General features: G+C 39.9%; 1 protein-coding gene across 1 annotated transcript; it reads right to left on the bottom strand.

The window, feature by feature from the left end:
- Nucleotides 1-1487: 1487 nt before the first annotated feature.
- Nucleotides 1488-2375, bottom strand: LOC121972888 (E3 ubiquitin-protein ligase RNF144A-like). Its single transcript, XM_042524506.1, has one exon. The coding sequence runs from the start codon at nucleotides 2373-2375 to the stop codon at nucleotides 1488-1490; it is 888 nt and encodes a 295-aa protein (XP_042380440.1).
- Nucleotides 2376-11734: the final 9359 nt, after the last annotated feature.

Here is an 11734-nt window from a genome sequence, read left to right as displayed (position 1 = left end):
GAACTTGCTAAGGATTGTTTAGTGCAGAGCTTTCTTTGATCTAGGATTACTTTATTGTATCTGTAAAAAGCTTCATTCGATCAATACCAAAAAGGAGAAAGGAAATTTTCATATGAAAGACTACACTAATCATCAGTACATTGTCGAAAGAAATATATTTGTTGAATTTGAGTTGCTCTTCTCCTGTGAAAGAATTAAGGTCTTCTTCCTATGGTGCTAAACTCATTACGGTTGAATGGACTTCTGGAAAAGTGAATGAAAACAAAAAATGGACTCCAATATGAATAGAGTATATTAAAAGTTTTGGGGCAATAAAATTGATTTATATAATCACAGATGTTGTGAAAATGGACTCGAATTGTGCAAATATAAGGCCTCAATTGTACTAAATCCAATTGACTCGTATGTGAACATGACTTCAACCCATTGAAAATCAAACAAACAGATTGGGTGGCCAATTGCTCACATTTCAAGCTAGTTGGGTAGAGACAATGAATGACGATTACTTGATCACTTAGCCTTTGTTTCGATGGGGTGAGGAGTTAATGGAAAGAGAAATGAGAGGAAGGAAAGGGAAAGGAGGATAACTTGATTACACCCCAAATCGGAGTGTGGAAATAGGCCGTTTGAGGGATAAAGGAGGGTAAAGGTTCCCCTCCCCTCACCTCCTTCCTAAACAAAAGTAAAAGTTACCTTCCTTTTACTTACTCTTCCCTCACTTCCTCCTAAACACCATTAATGTTGCTAAGGTTTGAGTTTTAAAAAGAGGCTCCTATTGTGTGGCAAAAAGTGAAGCGCTGTTCCCAGAGTCCCAACCAGTCCATCCTATGATCAACACGGAGGAAGTAAACCATGTACGATGATTGAGCAGACAAGTGGATGAGGGAATGAGTTATATGTGGTGTAGGGATAAACGCCCCGCCAACCTCAAGGTTCTTCTCCTAGAACTCAAATGGCAAACTTCCATTACGTATCGTGGGCTAAAAGGATTTACTCAATGGCTGGAACTTGTAGAAATGTTTGAAATCTCTTTGTTCCTACTTGTTAGGATTCATAAGATCTATGCTAAACTTTTGTTGCTAAAAGCACTCTCAAATAAAAATGTCAGTTCGATCTGTGTCAATAATCATGATAGCTGAACTAGAAATGCATTAGAAAGTAAAAAATGAAAAGGAAATCAATGCCAAGATTTTACTCTTACTCCAAGCCCTCCAACATTATCCAATACTTTTTCCTTCTTTTTTTTTTTTGGGTCATTTGTTACAAAATTTTCTTCTTCCCATTTATTTGGAAACTCTTGTCAATTGATTAGACACCCAAAAATGAATGTTAGACTTGAACAATAACATTTTCAATTGATTAGAAAACCACCTCTGGATTGGACAACAATGTTGTTGGTTTTTTTAAGCTCTTGAAAGCTCCCTTCCATCTTGTTGATGCTCATTCAGCATTTCATTCATTGGTTCATCTATCAGCAAAGCATTTACTTAATTTGGAGTACTGCAACTCGCGTGAATTGTTGCCCATTTTGATCCACATCCGTAGCAGAACTCGTGGCCACACCTGCAAGTGATGTGCAGGCATCCGGCCGTCTTCTCCACGAAGAACTTGCACTTGGGGCACCGCCTCCACCCCTTCTCCTTCGCCACCTCCATCAGCAGCAAGTCTTCCCTCCTCCTCTCGTCCGTCCCCAGCCTCTGGAACTCCGAGCAGCTCAACCCGGCGTGCCATCCCACCTTGCACGACGCGCAGAACAGTCGCCGACAGTGCGGGCACTCGGCCTCCTTTAAAGCCGCCACTCCGCCGTCCTCATCGTCCACCACCAACGCCGCCGAACATCCCTTGAACGGGCAGTAAATCCGGTTCATTCCGAGGATGGTGGCCTCGCACGCCGCTGCCTCCCACCGGTCGAGCACCTCGCGGGGTATCATGCCGCGGAAACTCTGCGGCTCGAGGATGCTCCTGCAGTTGACCTCCGGGCATTTCACCGTCAATATATTCTCCTTAATCTTTTCGCCGACGTAGCGACCGAGGCAGTCGCGGCAGAAAGAGTGGGAGCAGCTGCCGTTAGTGAACATATCGGCGTCGGGAGGTGCATCCATGCAGATCTTGCAGAAGAAAGTTGCCGGAGAAGGCGAAGCCAGAGACGAAGACGAAGATGAAGACGAAGACTCACCCTTCTCCCTGATCCTAATTAAGGTGGAAGCCGGTGGCCTAGCCATTTGGGATGCAGAAATGAGAACTTCCTGAAACTGAAGTTGCTCGGCGTACTTCTCGTCGGAGATCGGAAAAAGCTCTTCGCCGGCGGAGGACAGCGCCGAGAAGTACGAGTCATCGACCAGGTGAATCAGGTCGGAGAACTGCTCTGCTTCCATCTTTGTAAAATTCTTGGCTCTACTGCTGAAGATAGATCCACCGAGAAACTTGGATCGATCCGTATATATAGAATGAGAATTATATGCATAATTAATAAAGGCTTGGAACTAAAACGTCAGGATTATGGAAGATCGAGGAGTCAATTATATTTTAAATTAAGAACGAATTTGCTTTCTTAATTACTTTTCTAAGTACATTAATCATTGTTGTTAACTAGCGTAATCCCGATGCGTTTGGATTTTTTAGCATTCTTTCTATTTTCGGTATAATTTTATTTTGTCAATAAATTATCATAGGAAAATTAAAATTCCATTCTCATTCTGATTTGATTTTTTTTTAATACAGTAAGCATGATATTATATTTTTATTTCATGGAATATATACTTTCCATCTGAGAAAGTATTTTTCAGATTTTATTATTAAATTCATTTTTTTTAATACGAATAGAATTTTTAGTTAAGAAAATAATTAAATTATTCTTTTTGAGTGCTTTATTATATTTGTAAAGATTTTTTTTTTTTTTTGGTTATTGTGAATCAATAGGATAACCTTTTTTTCCTTCTATTTTTAAGATTTTCCAAACTATATATATTTGTATCAGCATGGATTTTTGCAATATCAAGTTTGTATCAGAGTGAGATAGGAGTCTAAATGAACTAAATCGTTCGTGAGCTATTCGAAACTCGATTTGATAAAAGTTCGTTTGAACTCATTTAATTAGGCTCGTTAAGATAAATAAATCAACCTCAAGCCTCACAATATTTGGCTCGTTAGTTCGTGAACATGCTCGTTAAGCTCATGAATTAATTTTTAAATAAAAAACATAATAATTTTGATATTGAATTTATAGATTTTACACTCTACTTATGAAAAACATAGACAAATATATTAAATTTATTGATTATAATAAAATTATAAATTTTAACAAGAATATTATAATTTTTTTAAAATATATAATTTAATTTTTAATGAATATTTAAATTTATAATTTATATTTATTAAACTCGTTTAGGCTCGATAAAAGCTCGAATAAACTCGTGAGTCATGAATATATTCGTTAAATAAAGTTCGAGTTCGGCTCGATTATAAACAAACCAAATTCAAACATCCAAGAATTCGACTCGGCTCAGCTTGATTACACCCCTAGAATGAGACTATGTTTTTTACATTTTACTGTCTATTAGAGTAAAAAATAATATCATTAATTTCAAACAGTTCGTCCTACGGTAAAATAGAGATAGTGATATCCCTAGAGGAATTTTTTACTATGACCTAATTACAATATTTAAGGAGCAACTCCCACAAATACAATAATAGATATAATAGAAATTTGTTAAGCTCACAACGTAACTTGGAAATATGAATTGGGATCCAACTCCATAGCACGTGGAGGAGGACCCTGAGAGGAGAAAGACACCTCTGGGTTGGGTGGCTCCAACAACCTAGACGGAGGACAACATTATCAATTAATCATAGGTGATGTGTCTAAATAGGAGGAGAATCTGGGTGTCCCCTGAAAGTTAAGATACGTGCTTAGATGAAGATTAAAGTCAAGCTAAAGATTACATATCTCGATCGGCCACAATAGGATAAGCCAACTTTTGATCGGTCGATGTATAGCTTGCCCGATTCTGTCAATCGGACTTTACCCAATTGACTCCCCATAGGTCTGTATGATTGGGCGTCGCTTGGCCGAGATGCCACTCCCGATCGAGTGTTTCTAGGTTGATGCTCCTCATTCTTGTAGATCGGATATCCATAGGTCCTCTCGACCATGTGTTGACCAGTCAGAGGTAACCTTTTGATCGACTATCCGATGCCCAAATCAACTATAAGACGCTTCTCTACAGACTCTGGTCCTAGCTGGTCAAGCTAAGTGAAAGCCTACCTAATAAATTGAGTCAAGTTGGCCAAAGGCGCGCCCCATCATCTCAACTAGATTTTGCCAACTAAAGATAGACCCATTATGCCGATTGGATGGGCCTAATCCATTTTGCCCCAGTGATCTGACACCGCCCTTTCTTGAACAGACACTCAATCCGCATCCGTAAATAATATGTCATTAATACATTGGGAAGATAAAGAGTCAACCATGTAGGAGATCGGTGGTCGCCTAGAAGGGGGGTTGAATAGATGGTGCCCCCAAGTCATTTGCTTCCTACAATGTTAGCTTGTGCAGCGGAATACAAGTAAATACAAATACAAAAGCTAAAGACAATAAGGAAAACAAGCAAACCACTAACACAGCGATTTACGTGGTTCGGAGATAAATCTCCTACCCCATGGTTGTCTGTAAGGTGGACGATCCCGATCCGTCGGTGGATGAGTCCTCGAAAATTTTGATTAGCACAATCCTCCTGTCGGTGGAGAAATCTTACCACAACTCGACCAAGAACACTCGGATTATTAGTAGACTTGGAGACTCTAATTAGGCTTTAACCAAATCTAATGTCATCAACCAAAGTCAACAACCCTAAGCTCAATTATATAAAGCTTGGGGAAAATAGCCAAGCTAATTTTACCGTTACTAGTCGACTAGTGCCAAAATCAGTCGACTGGTCCTCTGTGAAATTCGACTGTTACAGCTCCAATGGCTCGATACTAGTCGACTGGTGCTAGGACCAATCGACTGCTCCACTTCATTTGAGAGAACAAAAGTATTCTATTCTCTCCAGCTCGACTGCCAGTCGACTGGTACATACACCAGTTGATTGGTACAACCCTAAACTAGGGTTCCCCTTCCCAAGCATATTTCTCTCTGTTAGAATGTATACTAAAAGCCTAGCTTTTGGTATAAAATATTTATCTAGAAATAAGAATCACATTGGTCAAATGTCTACATTTGTGATAAATGTAGTTGTTCAATTAATTTATATTGTAGATAACATGGTGTGTGGTGTCACACACAGAAGATCATGTTATCAGTACCTTATAAATTATAAACAGTAACTCACGACCATGATGGAAAGGAACAAACCATTGGAAGGTCGTAGTGTAATTAGGTGTTAGTTTATCTTAACTATATAATTACACTAGTACACTAAGAGTGTATTGAGTAGGACCATTAGAGGTCGTTTCTTTTATACTGACTTTATAAAGGAACAAAGTGTAGGACCGTTGGGCCGGCTAGAAGGGGGGTTGAATAGCCTGAAAAAAAATAAACAGAAAAGACCCTTCTCGAACTTTCAACAGAACACTTGCATAAAGTAAATTAGCAGTAAATAAAAAGCAGAAAGAAGAGACTCACAATTTGACTTGGTTACAACCAAGGAGGTTGTTAATCCAAGGAATGAACGTGCACTAAAATATCTCCTTCAGGCGGAGAAGCCTTTTACAGCAGTGAAAGCACAAAAGACAGAAGCTAAACTAGAACAGAAGCGCACAAGTGTTTAGAATGTAAATTTCTGAGTTGATTCAAAGCTTCTGGACCAAGGCTATATTTATAGCCTTGGTCGGGCGCCTGGAAGGGTTCTGGGCGCCCTGGGGGGGATAAATTTTATCCCCCAACGTTCAGATCGAGTTTTGACTCGATCTGGTCAAAATACTGGTCCGGGCGCCCGGAAGGGTTCCGGGCGCCCCGGGCTGCTCCGGGCGCCCCGGACTGTTCCGGGCGCCCCGGAGCCCAAAGTCAACCAACGTTGACTTTTTCATCGGGGACCACTGCTCCGGTTTGGTTCGGCTCGATCAGGGTCTTCTACTCCGGATCCGCTTGCTTGGGTGATCTCTGCCATCCGGAAAAGGGCTCACCCGAACCCAACTTCCGGTCTTCTCGAGCGAGCTTCCCTCCGGCTTCTCGTCCCTCGGAATCGCTGCGTGTTTCCTTCTCGTCCGCCAGCGTACTCATTCGCAGTCTTCGTCCCTCGGACGCACCGCGTGCCGTCCTTCTCGCTAGCTGCGTCTCTTGCTCCCCGAGCAATCTTCCGCTCCGGCTTTCGTCCCTCGGAATCACCGCACGCTTCCTTTTCATCCGCCAGTGTACTCTTCCGTAGCACCTCGTCCCTCGGACTGCCGTCCTTCTCGCTAGCTGCGTCTTCCGCTCGACTACCTGTGTTCCTAAGCTCCTGCACACTTAGACAAAAGGTTAAATACACATAGGACCTAACTTAACTTGTTGATCACACCAAAACAACCTTGGGGTTCCAACAATCTCCCCCTTTTTGGTGTGATCAACCTAAGTTAAGCTAGGGTTAAAATAGATATAAAATAAAGTTAAGTAAATTAACTTAATTTGCAATTTAAGTGCAAAAAGATAGAAAAAGATTAAAATCTAAAAGATTAAAATCTATCTACCTCCCCCTAGACTTATACTTTCCTTTCTCCCCCTTTGATCAGAAAAAAATGGGGTTCCAAGAAAAAAACAATTTAAGGGTTTAAAAACATAGAAAAAATATTTAAAAAAATTTCTAGGTATTTAAGAAATTTTAAAAAAAAATTTAAGTTATTTAAGCTGAGATTTCTAGTTTCAGGAAAAGGTTTTTAACTTAGAAAGAAATGATTTTTGAGAATTTTTCTAAGTAAGAAAAAAATTCAAAAAAAATCCTAACTTAAATTTTTGAGAATTTTTAAGCACAAAAAAAACTTAGGGAAAAAAAATTCTAAGTAAGTAAATTTCTAAAATAAAATGTTTTGAATAACCTTTTTAAAGCACTAATTAATTCTTGTATTAATGCTTTATTCGTAAGTTAATTAAACATTTATTTCAATATTTTGGCTTCCAGGTCGTGGCGAGGCACTAGGCCTTCTTGGTTATTGGAGCAACAACCACTTCCTTGACAAAGCCTCATAAGGAAATTCTTTGTATAATTTTCTCACTTAAAGCGCTAATTTTACAATTTAGTTTAGGCATGATTTAGGAACCCAATATAGTTTCCACCCTACTTGATTAATTAAGAAGCTTTTAGGGACATATTTTCTTGAAATGTTCCTAATTTGTCCCGGGTGATATTTAAAGTACCAATTTAAATTATTAAATCTTTTAAAATTGGTTCTAGATGAACATGCATAGTTTTTCAAGCTATCTACTTGAATTTTCAAATCATCATTTTCAAATTTCAATTTTTCATTTGTTATTTTTAATTTATCTAATTCTTCTAAGGGACAAGACTTAGCTAGAATTACTTTTAAATTTTTATTTTCACTTTCTAATTTGCAGTAATCTTTTGTTAAAAGTTTAACGAACTTAAACATTTTATCGGAAGGAAGAGATCGTACCTGACTTACCTTGTCGATCTTGTTGTCCGTTTCTCCCCCTGAGCTGCTGCTTTCTTCCGACGTGTCTCCCCTTTCATCGATGCTCTCGATGCTCATTTCGGAAGAGCTTGAATCGCAGTCGTCGTCTTGATGACTCGCCATCAGTGCGAGTCCGGAAAATGGTTCGACTTCTGATTCGGACGAGGTATCGTCCCACGTCACCTTCAGGGCCTTTCATTTTTGGATAGGCTTCTTACCCTTTTCCTTGTCTTTGTTCTTCAGCTTGGGGCAGTTGTCCTTGACATGCCCTTCTTCGTCGCAATGGTAGCAGCGGATAGTTCTTTTCTTTCTACCCTGTGGATGGTTAGTTTTTCTAGAATTGTATAACTTCTTAAATCGTCTTACCATCATTACCATTTCCTCGTCGTCGAGAGAAGATTCCGATTCAGGTTCGTCTCTCGAAGCTTTGAGGGCGACGTTGTTCTTTGGCTCTCCCTCATTCCTGCACATCTTGACTCATGCACTTCAAATGTTGAAAAAAAATCTTCTAATGAAATTTTTTCTAAGTCCTTCGAAATGTAAAAAGCATCTACTAGTGATGCCCATTTTGAATTTCTAGGGAAGGAATTTAAAGCGTACCTGAGCGAATCTCGGTTACTTACCTCTTCTCCGAGATTCGAAAGTCCGGTGATGAACTCTTGTATCCTCGAGTGTAGATGTGCAATTGTTTCACCTTCTTCAAGACGGAGGTTGGTGAGCTGGTTGCGAAGTAAGTCCCGTCTCGCAAGCTTGGCTTCGGATGTTCCTTCGTGTAATTCAAGGAACTTCTCCCAAAGCTCCTTTGCCGAGTTGCAGGTGCCGACACGGTTGACTTCTTGTGGCGGAAGTACGGTTAGCAAATGGAATTCTGCTTTCTTGTTTGCCACGTACTCGGCCTGCTCTTTCTTTGTCCATTGATTTTTCGCTTTGCCCTCGGGAGCTTCAAAACCGTGTTCCATTGTTAGTAATAAATCAAAATCGGTACCGAAAAATATCTCCATGTGCTTCTTCCAGCTTGCAAAGTCCCCCTCGAATTTTGGGGGTGGATGTTAGATCCGGCCATCTCGTTGCTTCGTTCAGCGGTTAGTCCTCCTGAAGCGTCTCGGCTCTGATACCACTTGTAGGACCGTTGGGCCGGCTAGAAGGGGGGTTGAATAGCCTGAAAAAAATAAACAGAAAAGACCCTTCTCGAACTTTTAACATAACACTTGCATAAAGTAAATTAGTAGTAAATAAAAAGCAGAAAGAAGAGGCTCACAATTTGACTTGGTTACAACCAAGGAGGTTGTTAATCCAAGGAATGAACGTGCACTAAAATATCTCCTTCAGGCAGAGAAGCCTCTTACAGCAGTGAAAGCACAAAAGACAGAAGCTAAACTAGAACAGAAGCGCACAAGTGTTTAGAATGTAAATTTCTGAGTTGATTCAAAGCTTCTGGACCAAGGCTATATTTATAGCCTTGGTCGGGGCGCCTGGAAGGGTTCCGGGCACCCTGGGGGGGATAAATTTTATCCCCCAACGTTCAGATCGAGTTTTGACTCGATCTGGTCAAAATACTGGTCCGGGCGCCCGGAAGGGTTCCGGGCGCCCCGGGCTGCTCCGGGCGCCCCGGACTGTTCCGAGCGCCCCGGAGCCCAAAGTCAACCAACATTGACTTTTTCATCCGGGGACCACTGCTCCGGTTTAGTTCGGCTCGATCCGGGTCTTCTACTCCGGATCCGCTTGCTTGGGTGATCTCTGCCATCCGGAAAAGGGCTCACCCGAACCCAACTTCCGGTCTTCTCGAGCGAGCTTCCCTTCGGCTTCTCGTCCCTCGGAATCGCTGCATGTTTCCTTCTCGTCCGCCGGTGTACTCATCTGCAGTCTTCGTCCCTCGGACGCACCGCGTGCCGTCCTTCTCGCTAGCTACGTCTCTTGCTCCCCGAGCAATCTTCCGCTCCGGCTTTCGTCCCTCGGAATCACCGCACGCTTCCTTCTCGTCCGCCAGTGTACTCTTCCGCAGCACCTCGTCCCTCGGACTGCCGTCCTTCTCGCTAGCTACGTCTTCCGCTCGACTACCTATGTTCCTAAGCTCCTGCACACTTAGACACAAGGTTAAATACACACAAGACCTAACTTAACTTGTTGATCACACCAAAACAACCTTGGGGTTCCAACACAAAGACCTCAGTTATTATGAAAGTGTGTGTTCTTAAACCTAATATAATAACAAGCACATATATTTGATATTTATTTCTTTAATTTATCAATAGGTGAGATTTAGTTCGATGAATCAATAAACCCGATAAGTTGGGAAATGATATCACTTATAGTGTGTGTTGTTGATTATAGAAGGAAACTGTGTCCTAGTAATCTAGGTTGAGAATGTCCTCAAGAGGAGCTCATAAGGATTGTCATGTTAAACCCTGCAGGTGGACTTAGTCCGACAAGATGATAAAGTTGAGTGGTACTACTCTTGGAGCTAGATATTAATTGAGTTGTCAGTAACTTACTTAATTAGTGGACATTTGTTATCTTAAACACAGGGAGACTAACACACTCATGATAAGAAGGAGCCCAAAATGTAATTTGGGATTGGTGCGGTAGTTCAATAATAGTTCTCTAGTGGAATGAATTATTATTGAGAAAATTAAGTTGTGTGTTCGGGACGAGCACGGGATGCTTAATTTTATCGGGAGACCAAAACCAATTTCTCATCTCGGTCCCTATCGTAGCCTCTAGTATATAGAGATTTATACCTACCGCATACCCACCTTCTTACCCATCCAATGGGGCTGGCCAAGCTAGCTTGGAACCCAAGCTAGGGCCGGCCAAGACCAAGTGGATGAGCCATGTAGGTGGCCGACCACTAGAATATTAAAGAGGATTTTTATTAAAATTATTTCTTATGTGGAGATCATGATTTTAAAAGAGAGTTTAAAAATTAAAAATTTCCTTTTATAGCTTTCTACAAAATATTAAGAGAAGAGATTAATCTCTTTCCTTATTTGTAGTTTAAAATGATGTTTTTTAATTTTTGGTAAAAACTTTTCTTATTTGTAAATCATCTACATGTTTAAAAGAAAGTTTAAAATTTGAAAATTTTCCTTATTTGTTGATTAAAGGAGGATTTTAAATTTTAAGAAAACTCCCTTTTAACCATGTTCATGATTTAAAAGAGAGTTTAAAATTAAATATTCTCTTTTATAAGTTTCTACAAAAGATTAAGAAAAGATTTGATATCTTTCCTTATTTGTAGATTAAAAGAGATTTTAATTTATAGAGATAACTTTCTTTTTATCCACATGTTTAAAAGAAAGATTTTAATTTATTAAATTTCCTTTTTATAAACCAATCATGAAGGGATAAAATTATTGGAGAAATTTTTATAAATTTCCAGAAGCAAATAAGGAAGTTTTAATTGGTGTTTAAAATTTTATTTGCTTGGAGATATTATTTGTTATGGCCGGTCATTGTAATTTGAAAAGAGAAAATTGTTTTAATTAAATAAATTTTCCTTTTCAATGGCAAAAGATCAAGGAAGTTTTTATTAAATTTTCCTTATTTGCCAAGACCAAGGATTATAAAAGAGGGGTAGAGGAGGCTTCAAGGCTAAGGACTCTATTCTATTTTCTCCCTCTTTTCCTTGGTGTGGTGGCCGGCCCTTCCCTTTCTCTTCTCTCCTCTTGTTGTGGCCGAAATCTATCATCTCTTGGAGCTTGGAGGATGTGGCCGGATCAAGGAAGGAGAAGAAGGAGAGAAAGCATGCATCCCTTGGAGCTTGATTGGTGGAAAATTCTTCATCCTTTGGAAGTTCTTGTGCTTGGCCAAAACTTGAAGGAAGAAGGAAGAAGGTGCCTAGGTGGTTCTCATCTTGGAAGATCGTTGCCCACACAACGTCCGAGGTCAAAAGAGGAATACGGTAGAAGATCAAGAGGTCTTTTAAAAGGTATAACTAGTAATTTTTCTTTCCGCATCATACTAGTTATTTTTTGAAATAATACTAAATACAAGAGGCATACGATTCTAGTGTTTTGAATTTGTTTTCGATATAGTGTTCTTTTGTTTTTCTTTTCCTTGTGATTTGATTGTTCTTTTCGGTTGACCTAAAGTTATTTTAGGAAATTAAATATTAGCTTTCCTTAAAAGG

This window comes from Zingiber officinale, chromosome 4A (assembly GCF_018446385.1).
Source record: "Zingiber officinale cultivar Zhangliang chromosome 4A, Zo_v1.1, whole genome shotgun sequence".
In the NCBI taxonomy this organism is placed as follows: domain Eukaryota; kingdom Viridiplantae; phylum Streptophyta; class Magnoliopsida; order Zingiberales; family Zingiberaceae; genus Zingiber; species Zingiber officinale.
The sequence above is the reverse complement of the archived record's forward strand: the minus strand, read 5'-3'. Positions and strand labels throughout refer to the sequence as shown.

What these genes read in the sequence shown, in the direction of transcription:
- LOC121972888 (XM_042524506.1), bottom strand. Translation starts at nt 2,375, where the DNA reads ATGGAAGCAGAGCAGTTCTCCGACCTGATTCACCTGGTCGATGACTCG.